This window comes from Anser brachyrhynchus, assembly GCF_964034855.1.
Source record: "Anser brachyrhynchus genome assembly, chromosome: 14".
Lineage (NCBI taxonomy): Eukaryota > Metazoa > Chordata > Aves > Anseriformes > Anatidae > Anser > Anser brachyrhynchus.
The window spans coordinates 2,667,041-2,683,647 of NC_137709.1; the positions used below are offsets into that span (position 1 = coordinate 2,667,041).

The 16,607-nt window shown below is 44.1% G+C and overlaps 1 protein-coding gene across 7 annotated transcripts in view; it reads right to left on the reverse strand.

Moving 5' to 3' along the window:
• Positions 1 to 16,607, reverse strand: part of FSTL4 (follistatin like 4) — a 363,109-nt gene that overhangs the window by 195,852 nt on the left and 150,650 nt on the right. For 5 of the 7 annotated variants that reach the window (XM_080555475.1, XM_080555473.1, XM_080555474.1 and 2 more), the window contains 2 exons: positions 11,612 to 11,747; positions 1,236 to 1,269 (listed from right to left, as the gene is read on the reverse strand). In XM_080555475.1, coding sequence (XP_080411601.1) covers positions 1,236 to 1,269; positions 11,612 to 11,740 — 163 coding nt within the window. In that variant the 5' untranslated portion in view covers positions 11,741 to 11,747. Of the gene's footprint in view, positions 1 to 1,235; positions 1,270 to 11,611; positions 11,748 to 16,433; positions 16,580 to 16,607 lie in introns of those variants that run through there. The other 2 variants (XM_080555470.1, XM_080555471.1) reach the window with 2 other exon arrangements.

The window sequence follows — 16,607 nt, forward strand, 5'->3', positions numbered from 1 at the left end:
GCGTCAGAAATTCAGCCACAGAGCTCAAAATCCAGTCACAGCTCTGAAGTAACATTTTCAAAACACCTTCATAACCCATAAACTCAGTCTTACTTTCAAAAATTGCTATTTGAATTCTTAGAAACTCTGGTTACCTTCATTCGGAAGTAAGCTATGGAGATCCAAATCACATCTGAAGTTAAACTTGGAGTACTGTAACAAAGCTTTCTTCATTAAACCCGTTTGCACCAGCACAAGACTGGACTCAATCTCTATGTCAGTAATGAATTGCACCACACACTGCACAGCTAGAACAATGTCTTGACACCTGTGAAGAAGAAATGCTTCTCTGCATCTCAGAGCCACTTTAACAACCCATGATCCCTCCTCAGTCTAAGACTGATGGAATTCTGATAAAATGGGATTTCTTCATTAGAAGAAATGGAAGTTGGGACAAACATGTGCATGCTGGTAATCTAAGCTAACCAGATTTTGCATTTGCAACAGCTATATATTTGAATTGTTCAAGTCCTCCTGCTGTCTCACCCTCACTGGGCTGAGGAGCTCCTGCCTGGAGACCTGTGTTCACAGCCAAAAAACAGAAAAACCAAGGGATTATTTGCCCAGAGGACGAGTGGACCTGACCTTTCTGTTTACACAATAAAACAACGGTTAATTAAAACCTCTTTACATTATACTGAGACAGATGAGGCAAACAACTGCATGATCTGGAAAACATCTGCTAAACAAAATCAAAATTAATGATAACCAGAATGAGCTCTTTGATGGCTGATACTCACCCAGCTGCCAGGAACCATCAGTAAGCTGCTCTCATAACAGCAATTAGTTACTAATGCAAAAGTTTGCAGGGGCAGGACCTGTGCTCAGAGCACCTGCACAACTTGTGTTCAACGCTGCTATACCTTGCAGTGGATTTGCAGCACACTGATGCATGGAAAGACTTCAGCCTTTATCTCCCCAAAATGCTCTAGGGTTAGAGTTTAGATCCCACCAGAACCCAAACTTTGACTTGCATGCCCAACACTGTAATGCCATTCTGCTTTGAAAAAGCAACTTTTCATTGAAATAAATCTACAAGTTGCTACACGAAGATCTGTCAGGTGAGTGTTAGGAGGCAGTCTTTGAAACCTAGCAGCAGTATGCTTTTTCAAGTCTGTAAACTCATGTTTGTTTTAAGAAGTCACTGTAAGAATACTCAACACCAACAAGCACATCGAAAGAAAAATTTCTCCTACCTTTTCTTCTTGTGACTTCAAACCTTCTGGATTCCTATAACGAAAAAGAGAATTTTTGTGGTTTTTTTTTTTGAAAAAAAAATACAAGAATTGTTCAAAGGCAGCATGAACAGAAACCCCTAAAAGCATTAGTCATTGTCACAGAGATGCATCTATGAAGCTCTGCACAATAACCGAGTAATTACAAGTATACATTTCAGTTTGTCCATAAATATTTAATGGATTAATATATCACCTGAAGTGATTCATCACTCCACAACAGGTTACATGGTAGAGCGTAATATCTTACTTTAAATGGATTTTTTTCTATTGTTAAATGGAAACAGCTATAAGGGGTTTTATTATTAATATAGCAAGGATTTGGGATTGAGGGAGAAGGAGCAGTTATGGGTCTTTTTAGCAGAGACTGTCGCAAATACCCGAATAATTTCAGAATAATCAGACTACTCATGCTCTGAGGGTTCATTTCAATATTTGCACAACCACATTATCTGCTCTGTTTCTCCCAAAGCATCACTACCACCTCCAATCACAAAACTTTAAAAAACACACTGCTCAGAGTCTCAAAGGGTATTGCATTCCCAGACAACGCTATCTACTTACACTAAGGGTGAGACTCCAAAGGAATAAATATTTAATTCCAAGTGGGAAAGTTATTTATGGATTAATTACTAATGCTTATAATTTCTACCATTCCAGTTATTCCTTGCAACCAGTATTGAAGATAGAGGAATCTCAGAGGACTCTAGAGGACCATCCCCGCATACCACTGGCCCTGAGTCACACTGACCTGGACACTGCCCACTCATGCAGGATTAACCCCACTGAGCACAAACCTGGAGCTGGAAGACCCCAAAGACGTCCTGGCAGACAACAGCACAGTCTCTGCTGCCAAAGGAACCGGGGATGCCCATGAGATGGCAGAGACAGTGCCAGCAGCTGCTTCCCACCCAGCTCCACGCTGGGCCCCAGGACCATCCTTGCTGCTTTTGACGTACCTCAGAAACAGCTTGGCTCTTATTCGGTAATCTGCTCCCAGATTTTAAAAGCTACTTTTTCCCCAATGGTCTCCCCTACAGCAGGGACACAGGAAACAGGAGCAAGCTCTCCAGCTCCCTGCCAAACACTTGTTATGCAGATTTTTACTCCCGTGGATATGCCTTGTTTAACTTCATTTCATTCCCTTAATGCTCACTGTTCTCGGATGTTTATTTACCTGAGAATGAAATAAAAATAATTTTCCCTGCTTTTGATAGGAAAAAAATGGCCTTCCTAGACATCTGAGCTTTATCCCACCTGATGCTTATTATGGTTTTATTTGTGCTCTGTTTTCACTTAAACTAACTCCCTGCAGACCACACTTAGACAAAGGGAAGTAAAACAAAGTGCTGTGCATCTCATGAAGTCTACCCACACCCCTTTCTGCATTAGTGCCTTGCCATGGGGTAACAGACACCAGAAATCTGCTACTGGAGCACGTGATAAAAATAGAGCTTTTCAAAGTGGCAGAAGATGGAAATAAACCAAGGAAAAACAGCTCATGGAAGTAACAGTGGCACCTGCTCGGCTAACAACTGCTGACCTCGCTTCCCCAAAACTTCATCACTTCAACCAAAACAAGCCGTTTCACTACAGGATGCAATATTTCTCACAGAACACACACCACGACTGTAGCTATTCATTTACTAGCTGCAGAAATGCTCCTTGTCTTGTCACTCCAGGACCCCAGCGCGGTCCCAGCTCACGGCCTGGCCACCACAGGCGGGCGCAGCCCAGCCGAGGCCTGCACCAGCCCTGGGCCAAATCCCACCACACATCTCCTGGGCCTGCTCTGCTCCGTCCTGCTGACAATTTTATATTTTGTCACCATTTGTGCATACACAGAAGAGGCAGCTGCTCTCTCCTGTCTTGAAAACAAGTTGTTTTCTTATAAAAAAAAGAAGTAGGATCAGGAAGGCAGAAAGAGGTTCCTTGCCATCCTCCAAGCCAACCAAGGGGGATAAACAAAAAAAAGTTGGTATTTATAAAAACAGGAAGTTATTATTCCCCATAGGATTCTACCTCAGTGATCTCAAGAAATATAGGAAATGGCAGTCAGGATTAGTACAGACTTCAAAGCATTTATCCTCTTTAGGCAGCAAAGCTCTGAGCTGTGTAGACAGTTACACTCCAGGGACCTCTCAAAGCTTTTCAAAATATTAGTATAAGAGGTGGGGCACAGAATAAAAAAATCCAGATACAGCCTGATATCATTAAGCCCGTGTACGTGTAATATATGCAAAAGGGAAGAGTACTTTTAAAGTTCCCTTGGAGCCCCTCACTTTAACAAGCTTCTTGAATACTCTGCAGTTCAAAGGCTTAGAAACACTAAAACTAATTACAACTATTACACTGATCAAAAGAAAAAAAAGACAATCACACACTAAAAAAAAAAATCAAGTGTCAGCTCACTTGTATTAAATACCCTTTTGGTATTTCCATGAAAGAGCTGCATACACACTGAGGAAAAAAACTAAGGTTGGTCTTCAAAGTTCCCCTTCTTTTACTCCGTTTCTCTTTATAACTGTAAGCTCTAATGAATACAAATTACTCAAAACCCAGATGCAAGACTCAGAGGAAAAATCTTGATGGCAATACAATGGGAGAATACGAGGTCAGGCTGCAAGCAACCACTTCATTACCACAGAGAATGTCAGCGCTTGGTACACCCCCAAAACATCCCCTTTCATGGAGAAAAGGCCAACGGCATTGAGAACACTCAGTATTTCAGAAGCATACACAAAAACCTGGGAAAGGAGAAAAACACCTGGCAGCCATGGCAGGATTTAAGTGGCCACAAAAAGAAACGAGCTCCAGGTAGAAACAACTCTGAGGCCTCTGTCCCTCCAAGTGAAACTACAGCAAGAGCTCAGTATTTTCTTAGTTTGCCTCCACCTAATCTTTTTTTTGTAACACAAAGGAAGCTATGCTAATTTTCCTCCTTGAGGGCATGCTAAACGTAAGACCTTTCTATTAATGATCTAATATACCACTAAGACACACTGCTGGTACGTCTGGCCACAGGCACAGCACCATGACGCATGCTGTGACAGTGGCAATCTCCACAAAAAGGAGCAGCCGCCCTTTCTTTGAAGTGTAAGATACTGCTCAAGTAAAAAAAATCAGAGGTTTTAATAACATTAGTAGAGAACCAAACCATTTTGATAAAAATGACATTAAAAGTTCTCAGATGCATTGCCTGAGGAATACTTCTCTGCAGAAGCCATAAAGCAGATGGTTATAAATGAGACTTATTTCATGGCCGCCATTTAGTGACTGCAAATTCCTTTAACTAAAAATCTAATTTTATCAAGGCATAGATCATATGTTTTTAAGTGAAAAAAATTGTCTCCGATTTTTCATTCCTTCTGTAAAGCTTCATGAAAACTGTAACACTTAATGTAATACAGCAGTTTTGTTTGTCAAGGCTCAGTTTCAGTACCTATTTCCTAATTTCCTCCTTTTTAAAGTTAGTTAATTGAAGGCAGAACAAAGGGCCCCTCCGTTCTGTATCTGAGGTGCCTAATCATTGCTTATGTGGAAATCGATGTAGTATGTTTGCTCCAGCATTGCTGTTCACAAGGCATCTATCTACTGAAAAAGCACATCTCTGAACGACTAACCAAACCTGTGTCTGCACATGAGAGCAGATGCAGTGGTAACAAGTACAGTTATTAATCCTAGATGGGTTAGATGGAACAAAAAAACTAATCAGAAACAGTTCCCTGCCCACTATCACACACTTCGTTCCCCCCCAGATGCTGCGTGGAAGCATTGCACAAACACCTGCACAAACCTCATGCAATTCAGCAACTTCCTTGCACAAATCCCTTTCCTGCCTTTTTAAAAGGGAACAGCAGCCTTCCAGAAGACAGCATCAAGATGTCCTGCCAAAACATAATAGCCCGTTTGCGCTATAGGCTCCTGATTAATGCTGAATCATGGGTGCACAGACGGTACTTCTAGAATGAAGAATCCGATTTCATTCAGAACAAACACTGGGGGAGAGTGGAAGGGTATTTTTGGGCAGAGTTAAATGCAACTACACATAGGGAATACACAATACACCAAGCAGGACACTGCTTGGTGACCAAGGAGCTACAAGTGGATTTACCGACAGTCATCAGTGGCAGATCCAAGCAGCAAAACCACTTATGGGTCTGTTTGGTATCAGGGTAGATAAATTCTTTGAATACCTCTGTATAAAAATGCATCAATATTAGTGTTATATCCCCACAACATATTGCTGTACAACACAGCAATGCTCTCCTTGCAAATCCTTGTTGCAGGCAAACCAGGCCATGTAAGATGCTGCTCTTCCTGCTGAAGCAGGAGGCTCCTCATTTCCTGACCCCCCTGGAAAAGGTGTGCATCACATTATTTCCAAGGAGCACACAGCACCTTTCATACTCAGGCAAAATGCTACCAAAACACTTTATGGTCAAAGGTTTCCTTTCTGTTATACTTTACTGCAGCCTCCACTGAATTTATTTTTTTTTTTTTTCCATTTTTGTATAATGGAAGACCCACCACAACACTAAGTACAATTACACACCAGTATTTACAGATATTTCTGTATGGCTGTGCATTTGCTATTCTCATTAGCAGCCTCTGACCACATGAGCCTGATGTCTGACTTGTACCGAGTCTGGTACCAAACAGATACCAACTGCCCTTAAGTACTGCAATATTATCTCCTGAATTGCTGTGTTTTCAGACCTGTCCTTTAATACTGATTGTGATTTAGTCACAAGGAGTAATTCAGTTTTTTAATAACCATATGCAAAGGTTGGTGTAGCAGTCCTTGCCAGAGCCAATTACCACAGTAAATGGAAGAGATGCAAGATACAGAAGAATAGCTAACGCTTCGGATCAGCAAGTGATCTCTTATTATTGGACTCTAGCAGCCCTCTTACCAGGTACTTTCGGGAGTGCTCACACAGGATAAAGCCAATTCAGCACATGCAGCTGGGCTCATGCTGGGTCTATCACAAAATTAGACATTACCTCTGCACACAGCAAGTCTCCAGGGACCTGCTCTCTGGATCAGCCTAACGGCTGTACAATTTCTAAATATATAGCCCTAACTCATTTAGCAAATTAATAAAGAAGTGGCTGTTCCTACTAACAGAGTATTATCCCATGGATTTTTTCCCCCCTTCAGAGCATGCTCTTATCTCAAGTGAGGGGTCAAGACAATTACACTGACATCCAGCACAGGGCCAGGTGGAGCACTGCATGCGGATTGCAGCAAATGCAGTAGTCATGGCTAATATGTAGCTTGGTTTAACAATCAGGATTTTTCTGTTTACAGCCATGAACACAATATATTCCCAAAAAAGATGCTAATGAGGCAGAGAATTTTTTTTTTTTAAATCAGGCATGAGGAAGAAAAGTTATACACTACGGTTTAAAGAAAGCTTGGTATCAGGACAGAAGCTGGCAATTTAGATTTGTCCTGTCTAGTATAAACTGAGAAAATCTGATGTCTCACATCACACAGTATCATCTGCTCAAACATACGGTAGCTAATTGAGATAATTGCTGCTTCTCTGATTTTATTCACTATTTCAGGACTTCAGATTAGAAGCTCAGGTACAGCTCCATAAATTTCCACACTGTCATCTGGAAGCTAATGGGAAGCCTGTTTAAAAAAATTCCAAATATGCAGCTATATCCTTCCTAACGTAAAAAGGTAAGAAATACCCAGCCTGATGATAGAAAGGATTCTCAAGTAGAACTGCCTTCCTTTAAAAGCCACTGCTATACCCTTTTTTGAATGAAGGATACACTACATTTGGAAAAAAATTGGTCAATATTTAGTCTTTTAAGGTTAATTAGCTTCTGAACAGGATGTCAGAAAACGTAACCATCCACATCATCACAGCGGAGTTAAAATTGCCCTTTTTTTTTTAATTTGCAAGATAAGTTTTACTCTGATCTAATTCTCTGCTTCAGGAATATATCAGCATTTCCCCACCTAGATATGATTTTTCACAGTTGCTCAACTGTGACATGAGAAAAACTTACAGAAAATTTGATTCCTGCTAGTCAGTTCGTGCCACAGCTCAGCTGAGCCAAGCACCCTGAGCCTCACAGTCCCTCCACTCCTCAGGGAACAGCACCCAACCCTGGCAACCTCCAGCACCAAAATTCAAGGTCATTAGCACCTGAGAAACCACTTGCAGTTGCGGTCAGCTGCTGGCTGTGGCTGCTATTAGTTGAGAGGTGATAGCCCCCACTGGGCTGGGCAATGTAAGACAACCATGAAGTATCACACCACATGCTACCAGAAGTTTTAAAAATTAAAAGAAGCAGGATTTGGGTTCTGTAAGGGATTTCATGCAAGTTTAATTTAAGTTACCTTTAAATTGTGCCCACAGAACTTGTGCACCTTGAACTACATTTACACTGATAAGCAGCACCTACAACCAAAGTTTTGCATCTCCAAAGGGATAATATACTAGTTAAAATTTAGAATGGTCTACAAGCAGCAATTACAGCTTTTAAGAGATACCACAAATGCAGGTAACAAGGAGTGAATTACCAGTATTTCCCAAAAGTTATACAAAAATAAATATAAGCCTTGTCTCCCCTTCCCTTCATTAAGGTTTAAAGCAGGAGCAGGCTGTAGCCCAGTATAGATTTTAATTCAAATCTGATTCTTTCCTTCCTTTCTCCAAACTGACTTACAAGCAGCAAGAGCACACACACAACAGAATACATTACCACTAATAATTCTTAAAATAAATACCAGGATATTAGATCTTCAACTGCATATAAAATTGATACACTGTGCCTGTCTTATTCCAAGCTCACGCTCTGGAATTATGCCTCTATTTGAATTATAAGCAAAAGCTTTTATCAAAAGCCTTTGCAGTTTTGTAGCTTGCCTCCCAAAGCAGTGCCTTCGTAGTCAGATCAGGAAATACAACTTTGCCAGGGGAAGCAGCACAAAACCATCCCCATTGCTCCCCTGCTGCTTGGAATCATCAACTGTGGTCTTCAGCTGCGGCATTAAGTGAAACAACATTGAAGAATCTGCAGATAATTAGAAATTTCGGGAATAATTGATACTCCTAGAGAAGCGCAGTTCAGGCTGTGAGTGGACTCCAGAGGGATGGTTTATCCTGTGTAGGATGGCACAGAAGGGCTGGTGCAACACAGCTGTTTGCAGTCATGCTGAAGGTGAAGGTGACATTTATTACTTGGAGATTTTAAGCAGCTCAGGTGCTACGCAAGTAATAACTAATGAACAAGTCAAACGATAGATAATCTACACAGCTGAAAGCTTCCAGATGCCAATAAGAAAGTTACGGCACCTTAAAAAGAACATGTTTGCTACATCCATTAGCATAAAAACAAGACTTGGCATAGCTGCATATGATACTTTGAGGTTGGTGGTACAATTTAAGGCAAAAGCAAGATAAGGTGACAGACAAATACTGGTAAAAAAAAAATGTATCTCCTTCACCAGCCCAGCACAAACCACTCCATTCGAATCTCCCGACCAAGTTCTGCCTCAGATTCGATACGCAGAACTCCAGGGTTAGTTCAGGTTGGGCCTTTTCTCCTGTGCTTGTACTGGAGACTCCCCACAGCTACCAACAGTAGCAAAAGCTCACAAACTACATTTTTAAGAATTCCTTTCCATTTCAGAAAGGAGACGTGACCCCGGAGCGTACCATCTGTTGCCTCAAAGGCAAACCAAAGGCCTTCTAATATAACAAAGCTGTCCGTGAAACATGGCCACCTAAAATGCCCAACCTAACATGAAACCAGCCATGCTGAATGCAGGGGCAAAGCCTTTTCTGTAACTATCACCTCAGAGCACATGAGCTCTCTGTATCTGTGGTTTTGAATATACTCCACTCAGTAGAACTTAAGTCCATCATGGTTCAACCCTAGAAAGCTGCACACCCTTGCTCCACGGTGCTCCATGTGCAGCACCCAGAAGCTTCAAGAACTTTTCAGCACCCGCCTGAACCAGCCTGAGAAGTTTCACACCGTGAAATGACAGCAACGTTCTCCAAAATTAATATAGACCAAGCAAGTTGCAGCTTTTCAATTTAGTACCAACATTTTCCTTTTTAATTAGGTCTTCCATTTCAATTCGTTATATACCCGTGGAACTCCAGACTGCACACACGTTTATTACTGTTCTAATCAAGACTAAAAATATTTCACAAAACAAGCCTCTTCTCAGGAACACCCCATAAAACTGAGAGGTGGAAGGCTGAGCATCAGGAAAACAGACACCACTGCTGTGCTAGGAAGTTACTTCCTCATGCAGAAAGGCTGCGTACTGCAGTCTGTGGCCTCAAGACTTATTTTTCCCTTTATAAATGCAAAGCACAACTGCAATAATTCTACCACAGACCATGAAGAAATCGATTTAGCAATCTGAACATAAATTAAGCAATGTTTTTGATTCAGTAAACTTGTTCCTATGTAGATCAGAACAAGTATTAGTGAAGGTCAGTGACCCATAGCCAAGTCTTTGCTTTGATGAAGTTTGTAGGAATCTTAGATCAGGGCATACTTCAAATTATTTGACCTGTAAATTAACTCTTTACATATTTTTAAAGCAATTTCAGTGAATTGCTACGAGCTTTCTATTTGTGATTCAATTATTTAAATGCATGTTAATGGAATTACATATTAATCAGGAGCCATGTATTTGGTAGCTAACAAACATTACTGATGAATAAAGAGCAGCATCTGAGGCCCTGGCTGGCACAGGCTCCAAACCCACAACTCCATAAACGAAGAACAGCCACAATTACACTGCACAGAAGATGAACTCCCAGTTGAACAAAGCCAAATATCACTAGAAAAGAATATTTTTTTTCTTATGAAAACGTATTAAGGTTAAATTATTTTCTGAAAGATAACAAACATTTTGAGAACACAGCGGTTACCTCAATTTAGCTGTCCTACCTGACAGCTGCATTCACGATCTCCAGATTTATTTTGGTCTTTGGTGTTACACCTTATAAACACTTTCTTGGGGAACAAGCTTTCTGTACAGTTACTTTATTAAAAATCTGCATTACAACTTACAGGCCTGGAAGCTATTTTAACTGTGTTTTGTACGTTAAAAGTTTTAATATTCACACCGGTTATAAATTCTGTACAAATCTGAACAAATGCATTTCTAGCTTAGATCCTTTCACCTCAAGCAAGATCAAGTAATTGGTGCAATAACTTCATGGTTTTTAGAGCAAGATCAAATGAATGAATGTCTTTCATGTAGTGTAATAGTTCTACAGCTTATATTAAAATAAATCATTTGAGTAATGAATTTAATTCTTCAGAATAACTTTTTCAAAAATCATAACTAATATGCATTAGTGAAGAATTATTTTTTTTAAATACAAAACCATGCCAAATATTTAATTATTTTTAAAAAGCTAAAGCGATCCAAGGAATTCCAAAAAAATTTAATATTAGAGTGCCTGTATACTGTGTGTTGACTACACAGCAACAAAGCGCAAGAAGAGGTGAGGGTGACTGTGTTTCTTCACTTTTACAGAATGGAGAAGGGATACCTCAAGGTAAAAGTACCCCTGAGGCAGAACTCAGAACATCGGAATCTCGAAATCTCCACTAAAATAATTACCAAGTCCTGCTGAACAGGAGCCACATGTTTGACAGCGTTGGCTTTCCTGCCACCACAAGTAAAGCCAATGCTGTCACCTTCAGCACTGTGAACAGGCTCAGTTGCTTTACACCTGCCACAAGCCCAGAGCATGAAAGGTGACAGGCGCCACCACCCCGCACTAAGGCAGAAGTCCCAACCCCCCCGTCAGGCTGTGCATTCGGGGTCCTCTCTGGCGGGATCAGGACCGCTGTCACCCAAAGGCCACCATGTGCCCTCAGAAGCCGACATGGGCTCTAAGTTTGTTGGTCCTCCCGGAACAACCTATGGCTCAGGTATGCTTAGCAAATGGCCTGTTTCAGGCTTCACCTGAAGATCCAGTGACCCAAGTGAAGAGCCAGGACGGGGTCTGCTTATTGAATTTAGCTTAATGGGTCCCAGTGGCCTTAAGACAGAGCATACCATAAAGTCTTTGGGGGACAAAGACCGCATCTCCACAACAGCCAGATGCACAATTTTCCTCCCGGAACTACAGCGATATGCTCAAGAAGTGTAAGAGCTTGTGCTTCATGGTCCTTTCACAATCATTGCTTCTTCGCTGACCTCCTCAGCAGGTGTTTAGTACAAATACGTAAGTAAATATGCCCCCACTTGTTTTCTGTTTTCACAGTACAAAAAGCCCGAACACAGCACAAAAATAGAGACAAGAGTTGTAGCAGCAGCAGATCTACAGTACCTCTTGGTGCAACCTCCCTGCATCCGAAAACAGCCTTCTGCTCCCGGCCGAGTCCATCCATCCCCTCGTGACAGATGAGAAAACCCCAAGCAGTACGAGAGATAACCAAAAGCTTCTTGACTTCATCATTTCACGTCTGTTGAAAACAAGAGAACAGTCATAAAGCAATCTCAAAAACAAAACCCAGCTCAAATCCAGTAACATGCAGAAGCTTACTGTAAGAGCTTGGTGAAATATTTACCCCTAGATTATCCTCCGACAGGCTCGCTGTTCCCAGCCTGCCCCTGCCAAGCTGGACCACTGGGATTTCCAAGTTTAACTGCTGTGGCCAGGAGCAAGCCGCCCCACACACCAGGTTATGGTTCTGTGGAAACCCAGAGGTGCCTTCACCCCTCCTCAGGCAGCCAAGCAGCGCCGGGTTATTCACAGCCACTTCATGCACTTTTACCCGCAGCGAATCGTCACAAAAGCCTCACCAGACACCGCTGTTCATTTCTTTGATCACCGGAGGCTTACAGCAGTGTGCCAGAAGATGTTGTTATTCCTCTCGGACTCGGAGGACGACACCTGCCTCGAGCACATTCAGCCACTGCGCTGCCGGAGGCTGAGCTCGCAGCCTCGCAGGGGCCAGCAGCGAGCCCGGGGTGTCACAGCGACACCCGGAACACGGGGCCTGTCACTCCTGGTCACACAAGAGACCTGCCCAGATGGCCGCTGAACCCAATACAACCCACAAGACCTGAAGCAAACTCTGTACCCAGGAGGTCTGAAGCATTTCTCCAGCCATGATCTAGGCGAGCCTCTCCTGGGGCTGTGCTTTCTCCACTAATTTGCCTCTGTCCCAGCCAGGCCATTTCTAAGCCCCCTCAGGCTCATCCTGCTCACCAGCACCATCTCCCTGCCCTGGCTCTGCAGCAGCAGGGAACCGGGGAGATAAAAGCAAGGATTTCCACCACGGCAGCATTCCCTTTGAGAGATGTTCTTGTCTCTTTTTTTTTTAAAATGAATTTGGAAATACTACAAGTGCAAGCTACTCCAAGTGTTGTCAGGTGGAACTGCCGCATGTTGTGTGTACGTGCGTAACCCTGAGCTAACGCCCTGAAGATCAGCCAAGAGCATTTTAAGGGACATTGGGCTCCAAAAGTACAGCTGAACCTGAGAGCTCTGTACTTCATCTGCCCTTTTTGGGGACAGGACACCAGGTTGTGCTGTTACTTCTCATAATGAAGATACCAAAGGGGTCTTCAAGCCTGGCTCCATTTCCACAGCAGCTGAGAGAAGTTTCAGCCTTTCACAGCAGCCGCAGAAGGTGCTAAGGCAGACTCACAATAAAGCATAATGACCACTTAACGAAGCAAGAGACAGCATTGCTACAACATGCAAGTGACAGGCTGCTGCTTGGTTTGAGCGATACACATTAACGAGACATGTTACCCGCTAATGGCAAAATTAAGCCCCTATGACAAACCTTGACAGGACTCATTTTAGCGTTTTCATATCGTGTATTTGCTGCAGGGTGTATCCAAGGCTTAGCGCATCCCTATTAATTTGGGACCATAACTATTCACACCAGCACTGCTTTGGTCTCAACTATTTTGTCTGCCCAGAGACATACTGTCAATAAAACGACACAGCCGACAGTCACCGCACACCGCTCGCCCGCGGAATTAAGGCATTGCTTTTTCTCAGCACTAATGTAAACACCCTGAACTGAGAGCACTCAGGATGAAATCAAAATTTATTAGGCTCTCTAAATTCCAATTAGAAACCTCAGATGTAATGTTACTGGGGCTACAAATAAATGTTTAATAAACCAAAGTCACTATATCAATAAGCGACAAGTACATTGTTACATTATGAATTGCTCTCGCAGAGCAATACTATTTCTCACGTTTTATAGAGGTATTTTGTATGCTCTGTTGATACCACCACAGCAAATACTGTTTCACTTTGCAGTTCTAGAGACCTCTCACTCGTACGCTGCTTGAAATCACAATCCTAGACCCAAAGAGGGGACCAGCCAGTTTCGTGTATATTTAGTAGACAACCACTAGAAAACATGATGGTGTTTGGATTAAGATGCCTATAACACTGATGAAACTGAAAGGGCAGCATCTGCATGCTAGAAACTGCTTGTTTTATAAATGGAACTGGTAGAACATCCTCCTCTCAGTTTAGGAATTACTTATTTTTATTGCACACTGACTGACAGTACGTTAATTGGTCTCACTCACAAGAAGAGAAGGACACAGCAATATACATTATGATCTGAACAGCCTAAACCAAGCAACAAATGCACGCTATAAATATCAAGCAAGAGTTAACTCTGAAGTCACGTAGCACGTCCATGCTGCTTGGTGCCCCAAACCGTGCCCCAGCATGCCCTCACCCCGACTGAGCCGCAGCACATCTGCCTGAGCTAAGCAGAAGACTCCTGGCAAGATCAGGTCTGCAGCTGCACCATGCAGCACAGCTACTGGTCTGCAGCGCAAAGTTCCCCAAAGTCAACCAAAACATTCAAATAGATTGAACGGATCACTATAAACTCAGCCAAGTTCACCACCAATTTCCTGTCCTCACTTGAGCAAAGCACAATGTGCAGGACATGAGCCCATACGGACATCGCTGCCCAGATAAATCACAGCTTGCATATGGACATCCTGCATAAAACAAGCCATTGCACACACACACACACACACAGAAGGACGATGTTTGCAGCTAAACATTAGAAGCCCCCTATGAACTGAGGGTGGAGAGGGGAGTCTGTCACCCACCTGCTCATAGCAACATGGGAACAGACAGATTTTAATCCCCCATGCAAAGCACAAGCTAGTAATTGTAATGCAGGCACTCCAATTAAACCTGTTTCAAACACAGTAAACAAAGTTAAGCATCACATCCCTTTGTGACACCTCCTTTGGTTTCAGGGGAATTACTTCCAAAACCATCCTGGTTCTTATGTTATAGGAGATACTATACAAAGGCTGGAGGTAAACCTACAGCTTGTGGCTTCTTCCTCTGAACTAGAGAACTGCAGCATTCCTTGCAGCTGGCACAGCTTTGCCAAGAAACACTCGCACCAGCAGAGCAGCACCATGCTACGCGCTGTTACTTGGCCAAGCCCCGCAGGTGCTGTTGTAACACTGGCAATTACAGAATGCCCCCATCCTGCGCTCGGATGGGTTTGTGCGCACGAATATACAGGGGGAGCCTCAACTCACATAGAAATTGGGGCTACACATCTGAACGAAGAGAAACGGCAAGCAGATGCAAGCCAGAAGTACCAGCACAGGCTTTAGGATGCAGGTTTTAGAGCTGCTCAAGCAGAAAGGGTCACCTTGGAAAAGGCAGGCACTAATCACGTTGGCCATTTGCGGGGAGAACACCACAAGTTGTTTAAAGCACTTCAGTGACACACAGCACAAGTAGGCAGGCAGACAGATTGCTGCCGGCAGCCCACAACTTTTTCCTCCACAACACAGCAGCTTTTAGAATTCAATTAGGGTGACCGTAATAATATTAAGCAATTTGCCAAAACCAGTTATTGGTTTTGTTTTCAGGGCTACTTAAATTGCAGCTTGAATTTTAGTGCCGAAAAATTAATAGTTCGCAATAGCTTTTAATAATTTCCAACAAGCTCCACATTAGAAAGAAAGGTTCAACTTAATTACCTGAAGTTATGGCTGTTGCTATAAGCAAAAAAATAAAAAATAAAAAAAAAAAGGCATTTGGACCACACCATTACCTCTATAAATTGGCTCTGCTAGCACAAGATAAGGATCTGGTCCTCAGTTCCTCTGCCACTGCCTGTTCCAATTGCTTCAGCCTTATCTAAACAGTATTTCTGTGGCCTGCGAAATAATTTTCATGTCCATAACTTCTTGTCAAGTGCTATAAAGGCTACAAATTTAGGAAAAGAACCTTTCCAAGATGACCTTTCAGCATGACATAATAAAGGCAAACAACGCTTTCCGTCAGCTATCCGCAGCATCTCAGCTACGTAAAGTTTTGATGCATTAGGAACTCGCTGGAATCAGCGGCGACGTTTAGCTACAAACCAGGCGTTTCGCTTGCATAAAAGCACGCTTCGGAGTATCTCAAAGAATATTTCACTTTAAATTCAAGACACTTCGATGTTCCCAGAAAAAAAAATAAAGAAAGAAATAAATTGAGAACATCGGTCCGGTTGGAACGAAGGGCCTTAAATCTGGCAGATTTTAACCCTTGCTTGCCAGGCTGCCTCTGCCACGCTTCGGTGCGTTTCAGCCGCAGCTTGGCTCACGCTCAGGGAAGCTCCGCACCGCCGCGGCGGGGCACCCGGTGCTCCCCACCACCCCCCAGCCGCTGGGTCCCACCGCTCAGAAGCACCCCAGGCAGCTCGAGCCGGCCGGGCAGCCCAGGATTACCACGAATAAACAAACTCCGATCGCTCTCCGCCGCCAGCAGAGCCCGCGGAGGCAGCAGGGCCCCCAGCCCCCCCCGAGCACCCCAGGGCTCGGGCCCCGTCGGGGCGCTCCGGGGGCTGCCGCCGGCCCCACGGCGCCACCCAGGGGCCGCGGGGGGAAGCGCCGGCCCCACTCGCGACCGCGGCGGGACGCGGGGGCCGGCCCCGAGCCCCCCCCCGACGGCAGCAGGAGCAGGAACAGGAGCATCGCCTGCCCCGGCTCGGCTGGGCGGGTGGGGGGCCGGCCCCAGCGCAGCCCACCCTGCCGGGAGGGAGCCGTTCTCACCTCTTCGTCCCCGAGCTGGGGAAGTCGGGGCGGGAAGGGGGAGAAGGAAAAAGGGGGGGGGGAGTGGGGTGACCCCCTCCGAGGGTGCCCACCTGTTCCTACGCCCTTCCCGCGGGCTCTGCGCGGACCGGCAGCATCGCCGGAGCATCCCCGGCAGCATCCCCGCGGAGCCGGCAGCGGGAAGGCTCCCACAGCGGGGTGTCCCCCCCCCCCCCCAAACCCCCTCGCAGCGCTCCGCCAGGCGGGTCTCCCCCCCCCCCCAAAAA